Below are 26,770 nucleotides of genomic sequence, written 5' to 3' on the forward strand. Positions count from 1 at the left end.
AGGGAATTAAGGTTACAGATATAATTAAGGTTCTATTCAGATGATCTTGAGATGGAGAGATTATTCTGGATTACCTGGTAGGCCCAGTGTAATCATATGAGTCCTTAAAAGATGAAAAGAAGAGGCAGAAGAGGGGGTCAGAGAGATGCAATGTGTGCAGGACTCAACCTGCCATTGCTAGCTTTGAAGATGAAGGGGCCACAAAGCAAGGAATGAGGGCAGCCTCTAGATGCTGGAAAAGGCAACGAAGTAGATTCTCTTCTAGAGCTTCTGGAAAGGAATGCAGCCTTGCTAGCACTTTGACTTTAGCCCAGGGAGATCTGCATCAGACTTTTGACTTCCAGAACTTGTGTTATTTAAAGTCACTGTGTTTGTAGTCGTTTGTTACAGCAGCAATAGGAAACTTATACCATCTGTTTCTAAACTTGTGCCTTCCCCCTAGAGCTCCCTGAAGGCAGGGACTGTGCCTTATTCACTCTGGGACCAAGTGCCTGGCACAGGCTTTGAGCTCAACAAACATTTGCTAAACTCTTTGCACCTACTCAGGAGCTGAGCCTCTGCATTAGGACTGGAGGGGACCCCTTTGTCTCTCTTTTCCATACCCAAACCCCAGTCTTGATATGGCCCACTAGGAGTGGCCTCCAAGGCCTATAGACCTACTTCCAGCCCAGGCCAGCCTAAAGTGAGGGCAAGCCATACAGAAAGAACACTGCCTGCTGCCGTAGCTCTCACCAAGTAGCACCTCCTTCAGAAGGGGAATCCCTGTTAAGTAGAAGGGTTCCTAAGTGGAACTCAAAACATGCACATGGTTTTTGATGCTGGATACTGTGAATTTCTTGCCAGATTTTTACAAAAGAACCATTATTGATTCATTCAGCAGGGAAATAAATGAGGTAGAGACAAAAATCAAAAAGAAAATTGAAATAAAAGAAAAGAACAAGAAAAGCAAAAAGAATACAGTGATGAGAACTGTTCACCTCCTGAGTTGCTGCTTGCCCGTCTCTCCTTGTAAGGTGACTGCAACAGTAGGCCTGCCCCACGCTGGCTGCCCTGAGATTTGTATTAGTTAGCCTAGGGTGAGGCAGGGGCAGTGACGTTTTTAAAAGCTCAATGATCGAGCCTAGTAAGCAGCTGGGGGGGACACCCACTGCTGCACAATATTCTTGCTCTGCTCTGGTCTCAAGTTAGAAGCTCCCAAACCCTAAAACTGAGTGAAGGATGCTGCTTGAAAACCAGCCAAGCAGCCCTCTCATCTTATACATGGAGAAACCAAGATTTAGAAACACAGATGCCAATCCCACAGTCGTGCAGTGTGGCACCTGGTGTCCGGGTTGAGGCCAGGGCCTGCTTCTGTGGATTTATCATGCCCACCATCAATCTTACTAGTGTTGCCAACAGTCTTAAATCGGGACAGCTCCATCAACCTCCATCTGTGAGAGGCTTTCCTCTTATTTATTTTAAGTTTTTTTTTTTTTCCTCCTCAAATGCTCCTTTGAAAGATCTGCTTTTGATGGGAGACATGGACTCGCCCTGCCTCCGCCTCCATGTCCACCGTCCCCTAGATGAGGCAATACCAATTAGCTAGTATGAACATGGGCTCTGGAGTCACTCAGGTGTGGCTCTGAAATTTGGCTGCACTAATACTGTGTGGTGCCTGAAAGCCTCAGTTTGACCAGCTGTAAAATGGGCTTAATACTAGTACATCATTCATAGTGGTTGTGAGGTTGAAAAGACATGGAATACATTGAAAGTGCTCAGAACTACGTGTGACACATAAATGCCAGCTGTTATACATTATATTATTGTTTTAAATTACTACTGCTATAGGGAGGAGAATGTGGTTTCAGGTGTCAGAGTCAGTAAAGAACATCGACAGACATTTTTGCCGTTGCTTACTGGCTTCCTTTGGGATGTATGTGGCGTTGGTCAGTGGTGTCCACTCCTTGACCAGACAGGCACAAGTCCTCTCTTGGGGTCTGGTAACAGTGAGCTTCCAAGTGAATGCATGGTGTGATGAGCTTGTTAGCCTTGGAGCAGAGGCTCCCTGGGCTTTTACCTCTTACCTACCTTGCCCACCTTAAGGTCAGCCCACATGGGCTGCCTCCTGCAGGGGTCCTAGGTGTATGGACAGACATGAGTCCTTGCTTACTGTGGGATTCAGAAGGGGTTTGCTGACTTTTCCTTCACTGTCTCCATTACAGAAACATTTTCCATGCAAGTAATTGCAGAATGAGATAACAAGGAGGAAGATGGGGCAGATGATAATGGATAAACTAAACTAACTTGATTACGATCTTTCCCAAACTTGTTATCCACACTTGCTGTGCTGTGCAAAATCTCAAAAGCCAATTAAGACCTTACAATCACAACTGCAGGTTCCAGAGAAGTCTCCCTTATAAGTCTAGCAGATCTGCCAACAGATTGAGAATGTTGAGAGTAACTCTTCTGCTCTGGATTTTTGTATTTCAGTGAGAATAGGGAGTTTTATTGTTACGCTTTTAAACAAAGCTATTAAACATCCAGGCGGGAGGGCAGCTCTTCCGCTGATGTGGTGTGTAGTGATTTAGGTGAACCTTTGGTATTTTAGAGTGGGATCGTTCTGATTGGTAACATTGTCAATTGCACAGATAACTGATTCATTTTAAGACATGTTGATGCCACTTACAAAATCACAAGTTAAAGGACTTTGGGAAATCATTTAAGTCAGAGAAGCAACATTTCATTTATTTCTCAGCTTACTATTAGCTTCCTTTTATCAGTATTACTTGACCTTTGAATCAGTTTTTTAATAGACAAGATAACCTTATAGGGTCATGGTAAGTGTGAATGAAATAATGAATGTTAAGTGTATAATTCAGCACCTGGAATATAGAAGGGGTGCTGAAACTTTTGGTTTCTCCATTGTTTGGGAGGGAGATTCATAGCATTTGGACAGAAAAAAAACTCTACAGTCATCCAGTCCAGTTCCTTAATGAGAAAAATGAGGAACACAGAAAGAGAGAGAACTGTAAATGATTTACTCAGATTGTTTTAGCAGCTAAGCCAAGAATAGAACGTGAATGTCCTGGCTTCCAGAGTTGGTAGCTGCTTCTTACCTGGTCCTTGACCATTTCCCATGCCAGCAGGAAACCCAAAACTCTCAACCCGGAGGCACCTGGAAATCCAAGACAGGAGAGGGCAGGGGAACTAAGGGATGGAGACCATGATGAGAAAAGGCTCCAGAAGTCAGGGGCTCCCTGGGAGCAGATGTAGTCCCCACTGGAGAAGGACCATATCCCAAGATGGCCTTGTGGGGTGACATTATTCAGGAAGGGTGTGGGTGGAGGGAAGAGGAGCTTGGGGAAAAGAATGAGCAGGGAGAGTGATCAAAGAACAGAAGGGCAGTGCCAGGAGCCCAGAGTCAATGCCAGCCCCCCTTGAGTGGTTTATAAAGCATTTTCACATTTATTATCTTATTTGAAGCCCTAAAACAGTTCTGCCATGTGGGTGGAATGTCAATATGTGCTGAATGAATGAGTGAGTGAATGAATGAATGAATGATGACTGAAAGCTAACATTTATTAAACCTGCTTACTATGTGCCAGTCATTGCATGTATAATAAGCCTTTTACAGGTGAGGAAAGTGAGGCACACAGAAGTAAAGTGATTGGCTAAGGTCAAATCCTAGGAAGCATATTTCAGAATTCATGCTTTTCATTTCATTTAACTATCTTGCCATACTGCAAATGCATGAAAGAAGAGTAGGTGGATGAATTTCCATTTTACCAACAAAGAAGTAGCAACATTGAGGGGCAAGAGGCTCCTACAGTTGTAAAGTAATCAGTGGTCGAGTCACTGCTAGTTAGTTATTTTGATCTCTAGTCCAACATGCTGCTAACTAGCTCCAGCTTGTATCCCACACTACTTGGGCAGGCTCTGGGTCCTCCCACCACACACCGAGTCAAGCTGTTGTCTTCAGCCCACCCATCGTCCCACCCCCACCTCAGTGTGCTCTTGCCCCACATTTTCAAAAATGGTTGTAATGGAAATAGCCCAGGATTGTTGTTAGAAGTCTAAGTTCCAGTTTTGATGCTTGTTAGCGGAGTGACTTTGGGCAGGGCAAGAAACCTCTTTGAGACTCAGCTTCCCTCTCTGGAAAATGGAGATAACAGTGCCTACTTTTCACTTGTAAGGATTGAGATAAGATGTAAGAAGTGTCTAGCAGCTTCCTGGCAGGTAGGAAACACTCAGTAAATTGATCACCTGATCCTTCCCTGCCTCCCTACTTCCTTTTCTCCCTCTAGGTGCCTCTGAAGATGTCTCATGTACTGCATGAATAAGGAGCAGTTCAGGCAGTCTGTGATGTATCAAACCCAGTTCTCAGTGAGTGCAGCAGGGCTGGTATAGCTCCATCAGCTGGGATAGATGATGAAGAATGCAAGGTCTGCAAGTTGATCTTTCATTGGAGAATTGGTGGTGATAGTGGTGGTGGACAGGGACACTCTGACCACACAAATGCTGTGGACCACTTCGTCTTAATGAAACACTTGGCGAATGAGTACCCAGCAAAGGCCAGGATCCCTGAGAATAGACATGCATTTGTTCACAGGGGAGCAGACTTCAGAGAGTGGGACTGAGGGGCCCTGGTGACTGTTAAATACCCACCACTTCCCAGACCAGCTAGCAGCCAGTCTGAGCAGCCGTGAGAGGTGGTGTGAGCACAGGGTCACACTGCACAGCTGGAGTAGGAGTGGGCCACAAACACATGAGTGTGGCAGTCTGGATGGGGAAGACCTTGGGGTGAGCATTTGCCTTGTCCAAAGTGGGCAGCTGCTTCTTAGTTTTTTGGACTGAGTGCTGCCACGGGGAGATGCAGACTCAAGGTTGCCAGATCAAATGCTTCATCAGAAGCCAGAAATTCAGATGTTAATGTAAGAGCTCCTGTTTTTAAAATATTGGCCATGAGTTACATTTAAAAAAAAATTTTTTTTTTTAACATGGAGCAGCTCAAACCAAATATGCAGCAGGCTGCAATTAGTTCAGGCTGCCAGCTGCCAGCTTCCGATTAAAGATTCCATGTGGCAGAGGCTTGGGTCTTTATTGGAACAGCTGACATGGATTTATTTGTTCAGTCATTGATTTAACAAATATTTATTGAGCACCTACTGCATGCCAGGCACTATTCTAAGTGTTGGGGATACAGCTCAGATCACAAGCACACAAGAATGCCTGCTGCCCTTGTGGAGCTGGTGTTCTGCTGTGACCCCTCCATTCTGCCTGGGGGCACTGAATCTTTGCAGTAGTAATGATGATCATGACCCAGTTATCCTCTATCCTCTTCTGCGGGAGACTCAAAGTGAGCAGCTCAACCTCAATCATAAAGCCCAATTGTACCAAACGGGCAGCCATTCCTGGTCCTTGACTCAGGCAGTGGCCGCTGGTGGGGACAGAGACACCACCTTGGAGATGTCTCCAGCTGTCCAAAGTCAAGACCAGTTCTATAGGCCACGTGGGTGAGATGCCTCCATTTGCATTTGAATTGAGAAGTTCAGAGTTTGCAGTACAGGTGGCCATGAAAACATCTACCGATATCCACCATGAGCAAAAACTTTTGGGGCAAAAATGAGGGCTCCTTCTCTGCTTAAAAACCACAGCCCCTACCATTCCTCAGGGTGGAAGGAAGCTCCTGCGTTCTTCAGAGCTCAACCACCAAGCGGGTGAACATGCTGTGGGAAGCTGCATTCCAGAGCCTCATTGAATGCTCATGTGTTTGCAACCCTGTCCTGGATGCCTGCCCTCAGCCTCTCCTCTAATCATGGACTGTATTTGTGGCTGTTTCATCTTACACATCTGATTCCTCTCACCTGCCAGACTATTCTAGAACACAGCCTTGTTCCTCCATGGGGGAACAGTAGGTCAGAGAAATGGTCAGGGGTGTCACGTCAGGATTGTGCTGATTTCTGCCAAGGACTCGGGTGAGATCTCGAGGGAGCAGCAGAAAGGCCTGATGCCACCTGTGCTGCTGCTCACTGGAGCCAGAGGAGTTCAGATGACATTACAAGGATGGAAAATCTTAAAGACACCTCTCAGGCCGTATTTAGGAAAACGTGCTCTCTGTATATTGTGTTTTAATGAAAATGGCAGCTCAAAAGCACCTTCAAACTAACTTCTATCTTTCACTGTTTTCTCCTGAGTGATAAGTAGCATTCTTTCCTGTCCTCGAGCCCCTATCTCTGCTCAGGGTCATATCCTAGAGTCTTGTTGTGTTCTGGTGCAGGGTATGCATAGACTGTCCCAGAGTGCTTTAGGCTCTGGCTAAATTCCTAAACGCTCCTATTTAATCTTGGAATGAACACTTTACTAGGTATTTTAGAGTTAAAGATTAGTTGGAGACTGAGATCTCATAGCAAGGAAATATACACTTTCCCCTTGTCCCTCCTTTGCTAGGTATGTCTTTCTGTGTCTTTCCATGGCTCTTCGTTTGCCTGTGGCTCAGGTACAGCCAAGTGGTCCGTGCACCAAACATCATTTCCCATTGGGAAATTTATTTGGCCAAGAGAGGAGATGAGTTCTGGAGGTCTCTGGGCTGCTGGCCCTGCTGGGTGAGGGGACCTGGCTTGTGCTAAGGTGGATCTGGGCTCTGGGATGCCCAGGAAGCCAGTAGGAGGTGAATTATGCAGGTTTCCCTGAGTCATAACCTCACTGGTCTGGTTCTGCCTCAAGTCACCTGCCACTGTGATGCTCACTTTCACCAGTACCTCATCACTCAAAGTTATTAAGCAGCTGCTTTTGGAGGCATGCAGGGCCACATCTGAGCCAGGGAGAGGGCTCCTCAGTGCCCCAGGCTGCAGGGCACCAGCATCTTTAACCTGAGGCTTTTCTAAGTGGCTCATTTTGTGATTGACCCAACCTCTTTCCAGCTTCTCTTTCCTTTTGTTTCTGATATTTCTTATCCTGCCCTTCCTTTTACTTTGTAATTTTTCTCAGTACTCTTCCCATTGTCTTCACTGAAATCTAGATGAAGCTAAACATTTCCCAATAATAGGCTGTTGCTTTAGTTGATAAAACATCTAATTTTGTAGCATCTCAATGGCCAATGGGCACAGTTGTTTTACGGAACTTTTTGATGTGAAAATTTTTAAATACCCTCCACTAATTATCAGCACTTTTGTTTTATCTGCTTCCCTCTCTCCCTTTTTTGGTGAAGTCTATTAAAGCAGATCCTGGATATGGCATCCTGTCTGTAAACACTTTGATATGGAATTTTAATCTATAAGAACCACAACAAAAAACATACAAGCAAACAAAAATACCCAAGTGATCTCCCATTACTATTGTAATACCTGATGAAATTAATAATAATTTCTTTGAATCAGGATCCAAATAAGGTCCACACATATTTGGTATACAAGCTTTTGGAAACCATTTGTTTTTCATTTAGAATGTTTTGGTAATTAGTATTACTATTAATGCCAGTTGCTGAGTGCCTCTTGTGAGATCTTGACAATTATCTCAAATCTTCACCACCTCCTAGCAGTGTGCTCTGCCCATTTTACAGATGAGCAGGGCAACTTAACTGCTTGACCCAGGTTATGAGGCCTCGACTGGATCCTGCTCTGTCAGCCGCTGCACCCAGGTTTATGTGGACCAGGATTTTCTGTTTGTGTTCAGACAATGAAGACATTTTCAGTCTTCTGTTGTTTACTCCCAAAGGAAAGGCACCCTCTGTAGAAATGTTCGAAAGTAGTTGTACTAAATATTTGGACTTCTGGGGTGATGCATGTGGTTTCTGCACACTGTGTTGCTGCCACATATGCTTACGTTTACACCATGCGCCATAGCAGGCATGTTTGAATGTGTTTTGCTGTTTTTATTATGAGGCAGAAGTGGTTTTGAATACCCTGTTGCTGCTGAAGACAACTCCGGCAGGAAGCGAAGGTATATAAGCACAGAACAGCCTGGCTCTTCACGTCCATTCTGTATTACCTCACTGCTTACTCCTCCCCACAGCCGCTGAGATAGTGGCAGTTATCTCCATTTACAGAAGAGGGCTCAGAGAGGACATATACCTTGCCCAAGTCACACCATGAGTAAGAGGCAAGGGCAGCATGCAGGGTTTTCAACTCCGCAGCTCTGGCTGCCAGCTGTTGTACTTTCAGAGCAACACTGTCTTCCTTGCTATGTCCCCACTTTTGAGGTCCTGCTTCTGGACCTTTCTATGCCAACGTTTTTATACTGAAAAATTCCAAATATTTAGAAAGGTTGAAAGAGTAGAATGATCCCCTATATACTCTACCTAGATTTAGCAATTGTTAACATGTAATCATATTGGTTGGATATCTCTATTTATTGTTTATATATGCATTTTTCTGAACTACCTGAAAGTAACTACTGATATATAAGGCTCCTAAACCCCCCCTAAATGTTTCAGCTGCTTCTCCTACAAAGAAGGCATTCTTCCACATACCCATGTCATTACTGCACTGAAGAAAATTAGTATACTTCCTATCACCTAAAATCTAATTCATTCTTTAATCCCACAATTTCTCCAATCATCCCCAATGTTTCTTTTTAATAGCTTTTGGTTTGTTTTGACCCAAGATTTAGTCAGAGCACATATGTTTCATTTTTGGTTGTTTTGTCTCTTTAGGCTCTTGTAATCTGGAACATTTAGCTTTATTCTAGCTTTATTCCTGGGTTCACCTAATTGTTCATTGAGGGTGTTTGACTTGTTCCTCTTCCCCTGTTGGGTCTAAGGATTTGATGAGATCCAGAGTATGCATGTTTGGGAAGAATGCTCAGTGGGTTGCCATGGCCTTCCCGTCTCCTTGTGTTGGGGGCACAGAAGAAAGGGTCAGTAGTTCCAGTGTCAGGGGCCACAGGTAAAGAATGCAAGTTAGGGTCATTTTTCTAAAAGCTGAAGAAGAGTTGGCATGAGCAGGCAGAGGCCTTGCATTGGGAGCTTTGCTTCACCTGCACGGCCTGTTCTGGTCCTCTCTCTGCCAGTGCCGCTGCCTTCCATGCCCTAGGAGCTGGATAGATGGATGACATCTCCAGGCTTGGGCCACACATTTCCACACTCTCCACTCACCAATCCACACCCATCCCACCCCAGTGTGTTTAGGAGGGTACAGCAGTAAAGTACATGTTTTCATTGTCTCCTATACACCTTTTTGTCGAGGGAGGGATTCCTGCCCTAGGGTTATGAGGACGGTCATACATGACACTCAACACTGGGCAGATGAGATCAACGGCAGCTTATTCCTCACATATACTCACAGCCCAGGGGAGGAGTACACTGCACACCATGCAGGGACACAAGGAACAGAGTGAACAGCCAGGGACTATGGGAGGCAGGCTTTGTAATGTATCAGGAGGGTGGGGTGGTCCCTGGTAATGGCAGGAGGATGTAATTGACTTATTGAATAATTCCACAAGCTAGCAGGAAGCTGAGACTCACTATTCAGAGATAGGCAGAAACTGTGCCTGGTCATGTCAATAAGAAAGGTTATTTGGCTACAGGACCTTATTTGTGAAAGCAGAGTAGGGAGGGGAACTTGTGGTTAGGACATTTGAATCCATTTTTGTTTCAGGTGTCAAGACAAGACATAACATTGGGCCTCAATTTTAGACTTTACACTGCTCAAATTTAACACCTTCATTATTCATTCACTATGTGTACTCATCCTCCTATCCTCCTAAGCACTTCATATGAACTAATTCATTTAATCCTTACACCAACCCTCTGAGGTAGGCGCTATTATCAGCATCACTTCAGAGATGAGGCAACTGAGGCCTGAGAGGTCTCTTGCCCAAGGTCACGTGGCTGGTAAGGAAAGAATCAAAATCCAACCCAGGAGAGCTGCCTGCAGAATCTGTGCCCTCACATTTGAAAAGGGCATGAGATTTAGAGTGAGGGCACGAGGACATGAATCCTGGCTCTGCCTTGGGTTTGCATTTATGCTTGCTAAGCCTCAGTCTTTGCATCTGTTGGGAGGCTTATCACAGAGCAAGAAGAACCATCGCCAAGAGGGGGTGGTAATTCCGGGAGCTGTTCCTGGTCTGGTCCAGGGCTGGTCTCTGCATGCCATTCTTCCTCATCCAGGCGAGTGGTGGATTATTTGATTAAATCAGCTGCTGTAAAGGAAGCCCCTCTTTGGATTATAGGTACAAGAGAGTTGGTGGGAGCAACTTCTTGGGGTCTTCATTTCTTTTTCCACCTCCTTCCCTGTGCATTGTTTCTTTCCCTTCTTTCCAACAAACATCAAACTTTGCTCTGCAAAAATCTGATCTCAGTCGTCCACACTGAGACTGGAGATCGACATGTTGCAGTTCCCGAGTAAGGTCACATCTCTATATCTCTAATTGGGGAAAAGTCTGTGTCTTATTAAAATAATTGCAGATAACACTGAGCTGGTGGGGAAAGCATGTATGTGTGTGTTGTGTGTGTGTATTGTGTATGACTGTGTTGCTTGATTTCCTTAAAAGTCCAGTGCATGTACGGAGGAATAGTGCACCCTGTGCCATATAGACGTAGGCAAGACATCTGACATCTTGTAGCTTCAGTGCCCTCATTTCTAAAATAGGAATAATGGTAATTCCTGCCTTATAGGGTTCTTATGAGGATGAAGTCCTGTTGGAAAGCAGCAAATGAAAGGCTTGGCATAAGATATCTGCAATATCATAACTATGATTATTATTCTAATTGTTAGCTTTGTTTTGGGGGATAGCCAACTACTCCAATTCACAGTAAAGACTTGTCTGAGGGCAGTTTGCTGGCCCACAGGCTCACAGAGATAATCCAGCAACATGTTCTCCCTATAACCACACCCACCCCTTGTTCCCAGGACTAATGAGTAACCTGATACGCCTCCTTTCCTGCCAAGAGTGGAGTGGCCGGCTTGTTCTGACCACATCTGATGCCTGTTTATAAGAGCTTTTTCCTGTTGCCCGAGAGTGGCTGACTAGGGAGGAAAAGTCAATAGTGCAATAAGGAAACATGCTTTCCTTTTGGCTCTCACCTGGAAAACTTTTTTTGTTTATCATGTGTCTTCAAGTGTTGTTATTTTTTTTCTTCAGATCTCAATTGTTGAAAGTGACTTTCTGGGCCATTGTTTGCTCATAGAATGACCAAATGATGCAGACTTTTGTTGCCATTCTTCTATCTGCTCCCTTTCCCCAACACACAACCTCACTACCCTTAGGTGGGGCTTAAAGAAGGTGGGGCAGCCTTCTCACACCCAGCATATTCACATGTGTAAGAGAAACAGTCACCGTTTATGGAGGCTTTCGGTGCTCTAGGTGCTGTGCTGGACCCTAACTTATTACTAAACAGAATGTTCACAATGGCCTTGGAAGGTATGGCAGCGTCTTGGGGGACAGGAGGAAGATATGTAGCTTCAGAGAGGTCAAGTGACTTTTTTCAAGCCACCCTGACAGCAAACACCAAAGCAGGGATTTGGACTAAGTCTAATGATCTGATTGGGTTTATATTTCAGTATAATCTTGTGTTATTTATAGTTGGGGAAAAGGATGGTGAGATCTGGCATCCTAGTACTTGACTTCAAAGTCCCCTGGAGTTTTAACCTATCTTGAAAAAGGCCTGTCATTCAGGCACATGGGCTAAGGGCATTGGCAAATCCATGAAATCTTTTAGAAGCTTATAGGGATCCTCTGGGGCTTTGGGCACTTGACTTTGAATTAGAAGAGGCCCAGGGGGACAGTGGCATCACTGTCCCTTGTCATGGACTTGCTGTTTCTGCTGATGTGATGTCAATATCAGCCATTCCTTTGGATTCCCAACTTTGGGTTGCACCTGTTGCCACATTTGACATGTGGACTGTGATAGATACATACCTTGGAACATCCCTAGAGGACCAGGGTCCTCACAGGTGGCTCTGTTGGGGAGGCTATTTCATGAGACCAACTACTGGGGCACTCCAATCTAGACATCTTCTTAAAGCAGAGTGCAGTGGCAAGCTCATGTGTTCTGATGTGTACAAGGAAAAACCTCAACAACCAATTCCACGATCTGTTGTGACCCAGATTATACAATCTGTAATCTCCATAAGAGTTGGGACCGTATTTGTATTCACCAGTGTTGTAGAACAGTACTTGGCACATCATGGACACTCAGTAAATATTTGTTGAATGAAGAAAACTTTGGCAAAGATGATAGTCCACTTTCTGTCCCCTCCTGTGGCCTTTCTGTGTAACAAGATACGTATCCTGGGTCCTTAAGTCATGTTGAGCTATGGAAACAGAATTAACTAACAAGAGCATGGGAATGAGACAGAGAGAGAGAGAGAGAGAGAGAGAGAGAGAGAGGAAGAGGGACAGAGAGAGAGAGAGAGAGAAAGAGAATGTGTGGGTGTGTGTGTATGTGTGTGTGTGTGTGTGTGTGTGTGTGTGCAGGTGAGCATATGTGAGTGTAGTTCTTATCTGTCATGAGTCTAGATGCTGCCCTATCTAGCCCTAGTCTGGGGATCCTCCTAGGGGCAGGACCATATTCTAACTTGATGCCAAGTCAGTTAAAAGCCTGGAGAGCCCCCAGTGATGCCACGTGTGCCTCTGGAATTGCATCTGCTGCTTGTAGGTGAAGATTCAGGTGACCAAAAAAAGGTATTAGGTGGTGCTTTTGTGATTTAGCAGTGAAAGCCACTGGCAGCCACGGTTTGCTTAAAGGGGAGAGGTGTGTGGTTTTCTGTTATATTTTGCTTTCAGATCACTCTGACTTCAGTTTTCTTCTTGCTTTTCATTCTTAGTCAATGTCAGATCCTCCTTTACCTCTTTTCCATTTTGGTTAATTTTAGTGGATTCTCCCTGCATCTTAAATAATTGCATCCTTTTATTTGCCTTCCACTCACTTAATTTCAGGCAGTGTGTGTGTGTGTGCACACACGTGTGTGTTTATGTGTGTGGGGTGTGTGTGTGTGCATTTTGTGTGTATATATATGTAATTATAAGCTCTATCCCCTTTAAACATCTGAACCACACATGAACAATGCACAAGAGAAAATTGCTTGGCATAAAGTTAGAATTACATCTTTGAATTTTCATCATGAATTTTTTTTTCTTGTCCTGTCTTATGGTGCTGAGTGAATGTGTCTTAAGGTCTTCAAACTATATCATGGGAAAATTAAGGAGAAAATACGTAAAACTGCCCCCACTTTGCCCAGGAGAAATTAAGATATAAATAGATTAAGATAACTGTCCAGATGGGTGCAGTGGCTCACGCCTGTAATCCCAGCACTTTGGGAGGCCGAGGCAGGCAGATAATGAGGTCAGGAGATCGAGACCATCCTAGCTAACATGGTGAAACCCTGTCTCTACTAAAAATACAAAAAATTAGCCAGGTGTGGTGGCGGGTGCCTGTAGTCCCAGCCACTCAGGAGGCTGAGGCAGGAGAATGTCATGAACCTGGGAGGTGGAGCTTGCAGAGAGCCGAGATTGCACCACCGCACTCCAGCCTGGGCGACAGAGCAAGACTCCATCTCAAAAAAAAAAAAAAAAAAAAAAAAAAAAGATAACTGTCCAATTTAAACAGCAAAGAAATAGAAGTATGTCTTGGATTAAAATCTAACAACAATTTACCTGACTTTGGGCAGTTAAAATTATCATTAAAGAAAATAATATGTTTACTTTGGTAGTAACTTTGCTTTTCAATGTAGTAACATTTGACCTGCACAGTCTAGACATTTTATTTTTAGTTTGAATCCCTATTAAGTGAAATGATGTTGACAATAGTTAACAATTCATGAATGCTTGTAATGGGGGAAGTCCGTGATTTTGGGGTTAGACTGGCATGGCTGCTGAACTAGAGTTTATTGATAACAATGAAGAAAATATTGCATTCACACCTATACAGTCTCATTAAATAGCATTTTTCCTTTGAAATGATTCATAAATGCTACCTTGTAATCTGTTAGAATTTGTAGGGCTGTTTATTTTTGGTCATCAAACCTGATGAAGTTTTAGGAGCCTTACTCTACTCTTAAACATATTGTGAGATGCAATGGATAACTAGTGCGATTATCCACATGATTTGAGTACAGAGGGCCCCGAGTTATGTACACAGACACACCAGCTCTTCTATTCTTTTTTTTTTTTTTTGAGATGGAGTCTCACTCTGTCACCCAGGCTGGAGTGCAGTGGCATGATCTTGGCTCATTGCAACCTCCACCTCCTGGGTTCAAGCAATTCTCTTGCTTCAGCCTTCCAAGTAGCTGGGATTACAGGCACGCACCACTACACCTGGCTAAGTTTTTGTTTTTAGTAGAGAAGGGGTTTTGCCATGTTGGCCAGGCTTGTCTCGAACTCCTTGCCTCATGTGATCCACCCGCCTTGGCCTCCCAAAAGCTCTTCTATTCTTAATGAAGGCTTTGCAGAGAAGGGAAAAGGCCTTCACAGTGAGAACAACAGGCCTGACCCTCATCCCCAAAGGACCTCTGCATCCTTGGATCTGTCAGAGCCTTCTGGGCTTTATTTCTGTATTTATTGGAAATAAAAGTAAACTAAATGGTTTTACCCACCTTCTAGTGGTCAAAGAGTTGCTGCAATTTCTTTAACTTTTTCTTAAAAAACTCAAGGACGTCCGTAATTACGCTGGCCAGGAATATACTGACACTTGCGAGCTACTAAGGCTGGCCGGGCTATAGTCCTCTACACTGAATGGCTTCAGGTTTCGGTGCCTTTGAGTTTTCATTTTGTTTTCTATATTTTTTTCTCCCCGCATGACACAAGTGGTGCTTGAGATGATTTTAATGGCTTTGTTAGGTGGGTTTAGATTTAGATTGTACTGGGTTGGTACATAGGCAATTGGGGGTTTTGCTATGCTTTAAAAAAAAAAATGGCAACAACCACAATTACTTTTGCACCAATGTAATACATGGATGTGACCCACATTCTACCACAGTCATGGAGAAGATTCCCTGGGGATCATGTTAAATGCAGACTCTGATCTACTGGGTCTGGGGTGGGGCTGGAGATTCTGCATTTTTAACAAGATCCCACAAGATGCTGCTGCCTTGGACCCTTGTGACTCAAGGTTTGATCTACAAATCGGCAGCATGGCACCCCCAGGAGCTTGCTGGAAATGCTAGCTCTAAGGTCTTTTCTGAACCTGCTGTCTCTGTATCTGCAGTCACAAGCCTCCCAGTGATCCCTGGACACATTAAAGTTTCGGAACCGCCAACGTAACACACTGCTGGAGACCACGCCTTCACACTTTCCCTAGAAGCAGGGATCTCATTTCTTGGATTCCAAACCACTTCCAAAGAGCTTGTGGAAGGATGTTTCCAGGCCTGGGCATGTTCTCTCTTGGGAACACCTTTAACCTCTCCAGGACTTTCCATTCCACTCTGTGCCCTCCTCTGTCCCTGTTAAGATCCTTAAGCTTTATGAAGACCTTGGTCCTCTGCATATTAGCTCCACTGTCTGCGTTCTTTGAGACAGACGCCAGTGGCTGAAGCATGGCTGGAGAAGGGACATCGATCTTTCTTAGTACTGCTGTTCCTAGAGGATATAATTTGCTTGATAAATGGGTTCTGGCTGCAGCTACTCAGGGTGGAGTGAGGGATTGTGCAAAATGCTGGGTGCACCAGGCTTTAGAAAAATTGCCAGGAGGATAATAAAACCTGAAAGACAAACAAGACGAGGAAGGAAGGTGCTCTGTGGTGTACCTGGTCCCATTGCCCTGTGGCCAGCTGTGTGAGAAGAAAAAATAGGAGTCAAGGTTCTGGGGTCTCACAGAGTGGGAGTGTGTGGCCATCACAGTGTCAGTAGCACCCTGTGGGTGGCAGAGTATATTTCAGAGGTGGCTGCAGCCATATCCCTCATTCATCTGCTTTTCTATAGTAAGAACTTGCCACACCCCAGTCAATGGGTGGAGTCATTTCCCCTCCCTGGAATCCAGACTGACCTTAGGATTCACTTCTGACTGGAGATGACACTACACAACTTCTGAGACTAGGTTGGAAAAAGCCATTGAGCTTCTGCCTTGTTCTCCTGGGATACCTGCTGTGGGGGAAGCCAGTAGCTATGAATAATTCTGACCACCCTGAGACCACAGTGCTGGAGAGGAAGGGTTTTTCTAGGGGTGGAGGGATGGGGTTCGAGATCTTTTATTTTCAGAGCTTGCAACAGTTGGTTAGCAACGCTAGCTAAGTTGGTATGATCCGAAGGCCAATCACCTTTCTCTTTAGGCACTCAACCAACAGAATCTCTTTCTTACAAACAAGATCATTGACCAGTTGGGATCTGTCTCAACGTGTGTGTGGGAAGAGGTTCTCTCCCCCTACTTCTCCCAACAAGATTGTTTTATAGCCGAATGAAACTCAAATCCATAATACAGCAACTAGTCATCTCCTGTGTCACTGATTCCCCCCACCCCCAGAATAGGAAGTTGAGGTAAGAGGGGAGAGACTGTGTCCTGTTATACGAAAAACAACAGCAGGGGTTCCAGCTAACAGCCTGGTCAGTGGACAGCCGTTGACTGTGCCCACATGAGAGATGCTAAGTGGGAACTACCTAGAGGATGAGCCCCTCTCAATTTCCTGATCCACAAATTCATGAGCAAAATAAAATGTTTTGAAGTAATTTGTTATGTAGCTACAGAAACTGGAGTATTCTGAAGCTTTGGTTATCAGAGAGACACTACACATTCTTAAAGACATCCTTCAAGCAAAATTTATTTCATTTCACTTCATTTCATTATGTCTTAAAAACACTTGGGAGCAGGGAGTAGGTTGTCACAAAATCAAACAAAGCCCGAAAACCGTCTAATAAAAACATGCGGCTTTAGGCTAGAGTAAAATGATAATAGTAATACAATTCTAGTTTTTGTTTCTCTTCTGTCAGGCCCTACATATATATTCCATCGTTGAACTTTCATTCCAACTCTGTAAGGTGTGTCTCTTTTAGAGATGAAGAAACTGAGGCTCAGAAAATGTTAAATGACTCACCATGTGCCAGAGTTGGGGTTTGAACGCTGCTGGACCTGACTCTAGAGCCTGTCCTGCAGTGGGTGGAAGAGTTGTTAATGAGAAGAGTTAAATTACAGGATGTCCTGTCCTTGGATCCTAGGCTCTGGGACCCTTAGGTGTCATTTAGTTCAATGCTGGGGACTCCTGGCCCATCATAGTGTTTTAAAATCCACATTACCAGACTCTGTTCACGTGGAGTCTTAGGTCTGTGGTAGGGTGTTTTCTAGAAGGTTCTGACCCTTCTCAAATTGAAGTCTTGGATTTAGTTCAGCCTCCCCCATTGCAGAGGCCCTGGGAGAGGAAGCAGCTTGCTCCACAGCACGGAGCAGCTCAGCTGGCGAGCTGGGGCAGAGAGCAGGTTTCTGATGCCCAGAGAGGGTGCTCCTCCAGGCAGCTCTAGAGGAGGTTTGGAAGACTGATAGCAGAAGTGACTTGCACCCCAGTGAGGGGATGCAGTAGGGATTCTGTAATGGAAGTGCTCCAGGTTCAGGGTTGGTGAAGGGTTGACTGGGTTCTGTGATGATGGCACTGCAGGAGTCCATTCAGTCATCTAGCAAATAGCTACCAAGAGATGCCTGTGTGCCAGGCAGAGGCGCTGGGGGCCCAGTGCTGAGCAGAACGGTCATGGGTACCACTGCTTTTCGAAATTACATAAATATACAGACTTTTAGGACTTAAAACGTCACAGAGGAGGCAGGGAGAGAAGGGGAAAGAGAAGGAGGGAGGGAGAGACAGGGAGAGAGACACAGAAGATGGGTGGATTTTAGGTTTCTTAGATACACAATAGAATTGAGAGTCAGGCTGATCAAAGTAAGAATAGTTTCAGTGTCACCTGTTCAAAGTCCCAAATAGATGTTAACTTCCGTGGTCTCTGAGTGCCTACAGTGGCCCAGCCGTGCTACTGGGCTCTGAGGTGACAGCCCTGGAGTGGCTCCTGCCCTCATACCCTCACAGGGGAGCTGAAGCTGCAAACAGAACATACTCGTACAACGTCCCAAATCTGGGATAGAAACCGGGGCTGTGGGACTCCTGATTCTGTCTGGAGACTGGGATGGCTTTAGGTGACCAACTGTCCTGGTTTGCTCAAGACTGAGGGGTTTCCTGGGATATAGGACTTTCAGTGCTAAAACTGGAAAAGTTATGGACAAACCAAGACTGCTGGCCACCCTAGAGGGTTTCCTAGAGGAGGAGAAAGCTGAGCTTCTCCTCCTCTCCTGCTCCCCTGCACTCTTCATCTTGGATCATGGGAATCCTTTTCCCAGAAACCCAAACCAGAAGCCTAGGAATCAGCTTCAGCCACTCCTGCCCACAGGTTCTCCATGCCATCCATTTCCTCTCCAGTCTGCTAGCCTCTCTTGCAGGGACAGCTGCCACAACCTCAGCACCTCCCACCTTGCCTTCTATTCTCTCTTCCAAGTTCCATCCTCACCATGGCCAGGGCCACCATTTTGAATTGGAATTCCCATTCCATGCTCCTTTACCAAACCTCTCCTTGGCTCAAAATCAAAGTCCTCTAGCCTGGCACTCAAAGCACCAAATGACCTGGCTTCTTTTGCCCTCTCCAACTGCATCTGAAGTGGTGCTGAACTTAGTTCCTCAGGTAAAGATTGGCTGGAGAGCTGGGAGGTGGCCTGATGGCTGAGATCTGAAAAAGCAAACCCCTGCATTTCTAACCCTTTCTTAGTTTTTCTCTTGGCAGTAACTGCTTTTCATTGCCCAACCAATGAAGACAGCACACGGGCAGCTGTGCCAGTTACTCCCTCGCTTATGTTCCACCTCAAGCCTGTTTTGTTTTCAAGAGACCACACTGCTGCCCTGGCCTTGCCCCATTCTGACTTCAGTTTCCAGTTTACTTTGGAACCCCAAGTCCTTAGAGTCTTTGTACACACAAAGCTACTCCCTTATGCATGGAATTTGTCCTGGCTGGCAGGTGGTGATGGAAGAGTCTGTAAAGTCTCAGTGATTCTTTCAGTCCTTCCCAAGCCTTTGAACCAGTGAGAACTGACAGCAGGGCCTGTCTCTTTCCCCCTCTGCAGCAGTCTGGATTCTCCCCACTGAGGGTGCATAGTGGGGGGCCTCCTTGGGAACTTCCCGCAGCAACAGAACGCTTAACCTTTATGTACTTTTCTTTTTACGTTTCAGTTTTACAGAGTTTTTGGATCCGTTCCAGAGAGTCATCCAACCGGAAGAGATCTGGCTCTATAAAAATCCTTTGGTGCAATCAGATAACATACCCACCCGCCTCATGTTTGTAAGTACCATGATTTCATGCCTTATTTGACTGCTCTCTCAAAGATGAACCAAATGAGTTTTCATCTTTGCTTTTCTAACCCTGAAGACAGTGAGTGGCCTGAGAGAAAGAGAAGGTGAGCAGCCCATCAAATTAAAATCCAGTTCCTTGTCATGATAGGAGCTGCTTGGTCATGTGAGAAGGACTCTGTTAGAAATGCTTGTTCCCTGGTGCCACAAAGAAATAGCACACGAACATAGATTTAATTCTCTCAGCAAGACAATGTTTACTTTCTGCAGAAAGCGTGCTCATCACAGATGGAACGATGGTGAGAACATGCCTGAACAAAGGAGGCAATTTTTATCCCTTATGCAGCTTGTCCCTGCTACTGTGTCCTGTCTCCATTGGCTGGAGCTGGACCTCACAGTCAAAACTAATACCTGATTGGCTAACAGCTTAAAACTTTCTTAAATAGGTAAAGGCAAGGGAGAATAAAGGAAAAGAGAAAGTTGCTTATGAAGGATTTAAAGAAGCAATAACGTTTCCAAATAAGGAAGGGGCATAAGCTATAAGCTAAGACTTGCCTCGGCCTGTCTAGACATGCCTGAACAAGCCAAAGCAACTAACTGGGCTGAAGTGTAAGAACTAACAGTTGATAGGAGGCTTTAGGGTAAGAAGCTGTTATTCCTAGTGCCTATTTTATTTTAAAACTAAGACGAGCTTTGAAGAGGAATTTTTCTACTTTCTACAAGTCATCGCCCAATATTGTAGAATGAGAAAGGACTTGCTTGTCTGGGCTATGCTGAGTTACAGTAAAGGAAGACTAGAAGCCAGTGATGAGAATTTTCTGTCCACTCTCTTTTTAGGATAAGCCTTGATTCTGCCCAAATGAAAGTACCCAGATAGCTCTGTTAACCTCTTTTCTGGTTTTAGCTGGTCAGTTGTTGGCCACTAATAAGACCACCCTGTGCTTCAACCTCTTGAGAGTGTCTTGTGTCTCTCTCCTTCTAGAATAAATGGGCAAGCACCCATGGAGCTGGTGAATATATTGAGATAAATTTTACCCCCCCCCCACCCCCAATGCCACATGGCAATTGCCACAACCTTTTACATTTCACTGCCTATATGCCAGGCTTGTTGCTGAGAGCTTAAGAAATGATGGTCTAATTTAATTCCACCCAGCATCCCAGTGAGGAAGATGTCATTGTTGTCCACATTTCACAGATGCAAAACTGCATTCCAAGAGAGATGAGGGAACTTGCCCGATGTCACATAGCTAGTGAGCACAGCACCAGGTTCTAGCAGCCAGCTCTTGGAGCTCAGCTCTCAGCCAACAGGCTGCCCTGAGGGTTGGAGGCAGTGTCTGGGACTCCTTGCTGATGCTAATGAAGCCCTGGAGAATTGGAGAATCACCATCCAGCCTTTCTGGAGCAGAGGAAATATTTAAGCTCCTCTTTGTTATGGAACGATAATGTCACTTTTGGATGGGCAGCCTCCCAACAGTTTGAAGGTTGTTCCTGTTGACCTGCCATGGTGTCTCGTGCCTCTCTGGGAACTGCTCCAGAAACTTCATAGACACACAGGGAACATTTTTGTATTTTGAAAGAAATCCCTCTGATTTTGTGGAGGAAATTTTGTTAATTAGTGATGATTGGAAAGATCTGTGTTTTTGCAAACTCTTGGAAATGCCCATAATGCCAGCGAGCATTAAAGTATTATTTTAATTGCTTCTTAATAATTACTTTTCTACTGGAAAGTAAACTGGATTTTTATAAATCTTAGGGAAATTGACAAATTAGGGTTGTTGTGAGTAGGGAATTACTAACACATGGCTATTAAAATCAGGCTTTTTTCATTTCTGCTGTAACTCAAATCTTCTATAAATCCTAGAAATAAAGGAAGCAGTGTATGTGTAATGAGTTTACTCAATGGCTTTAATAGGGAGAAGCTTCTATTTATCAGTTACTCCTATTTTTCATAACATTTTACATTTCATGTGTTGTAAAAACACAATTTGGAGATGAATGTTCATATGGGATGTTGTGAGAAATCTGTGGCTGTGTCCTAGATTTATGAACAATGGATTGTTTTGAAGTCTAGATACAAATGCCACAAATATTCTGGCTACAGGCACAAATAGGATGGAGCAATTTGCATGCTGGTGGTGGTAGAAATTAGTCAGTAGAGGGCTTATTCAGCACTGGGGTTCTCAGAGAACAGAAGGATATTCAGCCACACATACTGATTCATACCCTCTATTCTCCTAATGAAATAAGTTCAACCTTTTATTTCATTAATAGCAGTTGATGAATTTCATTCATTTGGTTGCACGATTTAGTACAATTCCATAATAACACAAGGAAAGCAGTAGATACATTTATAATACCTATAACGCAAAGATGAAAAATATTTTGTCACCCCATAAAAAAGATTTGTTCTCCTGGGTTTTAAGAATTTAATATAAAGCATTGTATTATTTTGGTACTTTAAAACCTTCAGACGTTGGTAGAATAATTGGTAATAGAACATCCATTTTCACTGATGTATAAAATGGCTTGATTTTCTTTGAAAGCTTAAATTTTTTTATTTACTACATAAAAAAGTCCTGGGGTCTCCTTTAATTTTGGTTGGAATGTTTTAATCAAAAGGTGAACTTTCTAACTTTCTTACCAAGGTGTTTTTTAGAAGCAGCTGGTATTGACTTGGATTTCTTTTATTGGATAATTAATGCTTCTAGAGTCATGTGTGTGCAAGTTAGACGAACCAATTGGGCAAATGTAACAAGAAAATTAACAGAATAATGGTTAGGGAATTAAGTGCAGAGTAAATGGCAATAATGTCACTGGAAGCCTCCTAACTTGCACTTTCGCTGTCTGTGGCGCCATTAGCTCAGGTGATGTCTGTCACCCTGAAAGTTGGGTGTAGTTAGAACTGTTTGAATCCAAGAGCTTGTTTCCCTTGACAACCCAGTGTTCCTGTTGACCAGAGACTGGCTGAGAATTCTTTTCAGATGCACTCAGAAGTCTTGCTTAGCATTTCAGGTATATGCCCAAGGCCTTTATGGAAGGCTGTTTCCTTATTCAAAAGAGGTACCGGTTGCTTGCTGAGTGTGAGGGGTTTATCAGAACATTTTTAAAAACCTACTTTTTGTGTAGGACAACTTCATTGGTATTAGTTGTTGCTTTTTGGTACACGTTTTGTTATCTGTAGTAGTTGTTTCTTTGTACATTCAGGGGACATTTTCAGGGAGTCTGCTATGGGTAAAGAAAACCATAGGGGCTATAGTGGATAAGAAGTCCAGTGAGACTTGGGGTGTACCTTCAGGGACCCTCCAGGATCGCTGGTACATTAGGATGGTACTCTAATACAAAATGGAATCTGAAAAGGGCCAGAGGAGAGGCCCAGGTAAACTTCTAGGGAACTACTTCTTCTTCTTCTTCTTCTCCTTCTCCTTCTCCTTCTCCTTCTTCTTTCTTCTTTCTTCTTTCTTCTTTCTTCTTCTTTCTTCTTCATCAGCTACAACAGTAAACATTTCTTGAATTCAGGGGCTGTGCTTATAACTTTATAAAGAACATCTCAGTTAATCTTCAGAATCAAAACTAGGGAAAACAAAACTAGGGAAATTACACAACTTGTCCAAGATTATACATCCGTCAGTGGCTGGACCAGGATCTGAGCACCGGCTGTGAGTGCAAACTCTCACTTGGAGGCACTCTGCTTGATGCCTCTTTGGTGATTGGTTAGGTGGAGAGGCGTGTAAAGGCAGAGAAATGGAGAGTGAGCCCACGTGGGTCCTGTCAATAGAGTCTGTTTGGAGTATCTATGTGTAAGGGCTAAGAATGGGGCATGGATAGAGCTAGACTGAGGATAGCTTTGGATTGGTTAATTACAACCTAATTCAGTGGATGGTTATGAAACACTTGCCATGAGGAAAGATGAATAAGATATGGTTTCAAGTCTAGGGAGGGGCACAGACATGAACACAAGGTGGACAGTGCTTCACTAAAAAGCCTTGAGGAATAGGTAAGACTCAGTAAGGAGTTTAAGGAATGATAGGTTTTGCAAACTTTTTTCCTTGGCTTCCAAAAGAAATCCACCCAAGCCCTATTCTTTGCCCTCTTCTCTTTTTGCTTCGACCGTGATAGGTCCAGATTTATTCTCATAGACTATTACTGATAGATACTGTGTTGATTTGATACCAGGGTTTTCTATTCTGGGATAGGATGCTTCTAAGGAAGACAGAAATAAAGTCATTTTGGGGAGGAAGAAGGAAGAAAAAGAGACAAGGCTGGATCATGATAGACACTTTAATTTTTAGGGTCTTTTTAAGAGTCTTAGACAGCTCTTTTATCTGTGACGGAATGTAATTGTTTACCCACAGCAGGGCCTTTTCCAAGTGTCTGAGTGTCTTAAAGTTGTCTTTATAATCACTTTGCAACACACCTTTCTGTCAAAAGCCAGAAATGAAGGCACTTTGGGCCCACTGTTTTGTTTTGTCTGACGTGAATGAACCTTAGTGACAAGCTCCTCTCTAGCTAACACCCTCACATCAGGGCTGCTCTGGCTTCGATCTCTTCTGGTTGTTAGAAGTCCTTGGCATCCTCATGCCATCCCCCCTCAAACACACTGCTCCACATTTTGTGGTTTCCCGGAAGTGCCCAGGCAGCATGGTGCACGGTGCCTTGCATCAGCACATGAGGATGACCCACTTTCTGGGTGTAGAACTGGCCAGGGATTGGCGCCCCTTCCTGTGTTGATTCATGGGTGGATGCTCCATACCCTAGTTGGTCATTTAGGGTATGGTCAGGGTGCCTGGGAGAATTAGGCTCCCTTTTCTGTCCCCAGCTTCCTTCCTTTACTCAAAGGTGCACACTACTCAGATTTCAGGGTGCAGGTGGGCTTGAACTGAAAATCCTTCAATCCTATATGTCTGGTGACAAGATCCTGATACCCTTTTAACAATCTTTTCCAGAAAATAATGAAATACTAGTCAACAACCAGCATTTGCTGGATGGTAGCTCTCTGTTGGACCCTGTTGGTGGGCAGTTGGTATGGGCTCCATAGTGGCCTACTACGGGTCAACTCCCAGCTTGCCACTCACTAGCTATGCAAATGTGGAAGATCACGTCCCCTCCTAGCACTTTACTTTCTTCATCTGTGAGAGGCGTCTTTAAGAACATGTCTCATCAAGCTGTAGAGAACATCAAATGGGGATGACAGACCTATGGCACTTTACTTAGTGCATGGTACCTAATCAGCATTCCATAATTGCTGGTGAATTGAAATCCTGCGAATAATACCTGTCATAGATATTATTATCATCATACCCATTTTATAGATAAGGAAACAGAATTAATGAGGTTAAGTGACTTGCTCAAGGACAAAGAACAGATAAGTGTCAGAGCTGGGGCTTAAACCCACCTCTCCTTAATCTGAGACCATTCCACACACATTTTTTTTTTTTTTTTTTTTGTACAGAGCTCTGGCTTCCCAGCCTGTGGAACAAGCTACATACAAAACTAGCCACATCCCAGATCCTGCTTAATGATGCATATGCTATCTCTTTATGTGGGCACTGTGCAGTACAATTAGTAACTTTAAAGGTGGTGTTCAATATATAATCTCTGTCAGCCTCATTTTCCCCATCTGTAAAATAAAGCTTTTGGGCTAAGGGAATCACTGAGATTCAAGACTCCAACCCAGGAGCATGGCAACCCAGTCTGGGAGTCTTGTTCCCACTAGCTGTGTGCATTTGTGTGTTTACTGACCTCTATGATTTTTAGTTTGGTTATTTGTACAATGGGAATAATATTTTCCACAACAGAGTAGTTAGAAGATTGGAAAGTGTGAGGTAAGTCCTTAACACATAGTAGGTGCTTAAGCTGTGACAGCTGTCACTGAAATTTCTTTGACTTATCTATGACCTGGACCTGGAAACAAGCCGCCTTACCTTTCTTTTTTAACTTGGAAAAAAGCGTGCACTGTATTTTATTTAATGTTTACTTTCTAGGGTAGGAACTGCTGTAACATTGTGGTTAAAAGTGTAGAACTTAATTTAGGTGACCTGGGTGCAAATCCTCATTTTACCACTTGATTAGTTGTGTGACTTCCAGCAGGTTGCTGAACCTCTCTGTGCTTTAGTTTCCTATTCGTTAAGTAAGGAGCCTTTTCCACCTAGGATTGCCTGAGAATTGAATGAGTTAATTTGCATGGGGTGTCTAGAATAGACCATAGTCCTTAGTAAGTTCTCAGTACACATTAGCCTTTGTTATTCTAACCTAGGTATGTACATTCAGCAGCCCCATACTCATAACAAGTGAGCAGAACTCAAGTCCAAGAAGGGTTCAATATGTTCTCTGAATTCTGCAGCAGTGTTTGTCTGGAATTCTTTGTTTTCTCTCAGGTCTCATTTAATAAGCACTGACCACTCCCCATCTTCCTACCCTGGGCTCATCCTAGGATTTCCTTGGGTTTGATTCTTTTAAAATTAGACATGGAAACATTAACAGAAGAGAAAACAATACCAAGGGAGATTTTGCTTGCTCATGTTTTCCCCCCATCTCTGCCCATGTGTGGAGGTACAAGGGAACATCCCCAACTTATGTCCCTCTGTCCATCGTCATCTGCTCCCCTGGCCCGAGCAGCAGAACCGCAGCTACCAATGGCCTTTGTCCGAAGAGTGGAATGCATATGCACTGGCTTCAATTCAATCTGCTTTGCTGAGTGAAAGTGAGGTGGTGGGGTGCTTACTCTCTTCATTCCTCCTTCACTCAGTTCACAGGTGTTTTGCCCCAGGAGGAGGTTGTTTTCCCAATGTGTTGGCTTCTGAAGTTCACCTCTTAATTCCAACTTTCAGTTAAAAAATGTTTGTATACAAGGGGGTGAATGATACATGTAACTATGTCTCTATCCATCCTGATTCATGGACCCTGCTACCCAAGGATATGGCTGATACATTTCCAGAAGAAGAAATGAGACACCAGGGCCCATTGCTGTTAGGATGAGAGGAGGAAACAAGCCACATCTTGCAATCACACAGTCACCTCTGCTGAAGCCACTCTGGCTGCAGCCACACGGCACTTTGAAGGCTGCATTTCCTCGCCTGGGAAGCTCTTGAGGTGGGGAGGCTTGGGCCCTCCTGGGTGCTTAGCCTTGGCTCAAGAGCAGTTGATAGTGGTCCTAGACACCAAAATACATCTACCTAGGGAAGTTGTAGCATGAGTTAAATTAAGTCCAGCCTTGTTGGGGAAGTAGAGGTGAGGGTCCAATTAGGAAGAGGCAAGTTGAGGCAGGCAACGGTTCTAAAGGAGATCACTGGACCATCAGGCCACTAGCTTGGAGTCATTGAGCAGCTCTAATGAATTCTTCAGCCTGCACACTTGACCTTGATCCTGAGCACCTCCCACCTGGCACCCACATCTCTTGTGTGGGCAGTGACTTTCTGCTCTGGAGTTTCCTTTGGAAGCCTCATTGGGAAAGTCATCCCAACTCAAATTTTTTTCTAGGGTTTCATTATTGCCTAACCTTAGATTATACCAGCTGGGATTGTCTTGAAATATTTCCTTCAGAATCATGTTGT

At 44.2% G+C, this 26,770-nt stretch overlaps 1 protein-coding gene across 4 annotated transcripts in view; it reads left to right on the plus strand.

Annotated features, from left to right (window-relative positions):
- The window catches only part of PLPP4 (phospholipid phosphatase 4), a 140,112-nt gene that overhangs the window by 30,555 nt on the left and 82,787 nt on the right, over nt 1-26,770 (plus strand). For all 4 annotated transcript variants that reach the window (XR_007728767.1, XM_050803999.1, XM_050804001.1 and 1 more), the window contains exon 2: nt 19,104-19,212. Coding sequence is in view for 3 of the 4 variants with exons in the window: in XM_050803999.1 (XP_050659956.1) it covers nt 19,104-19,212 (109 nt within the window). In the remaining variant the exon portion in view is untranslated. The remainder of the gene's footprint in view (nt 1-19,103; nt 19,213-26,770) is intronic.

Source organism: Macaca thibetana, chromosome 9, assembly GCF_024542745.1.
Source record: "Macaca thibetana thibetana isolate TM-01 chromosome 9, ASM2454274v1, whole genome shotgun sequence".
NCBI lineage: Eukaryota > Metazoa > Chordata > Mammalia > Primates > Cercopithecidae > Macaca > Macaca thibetana.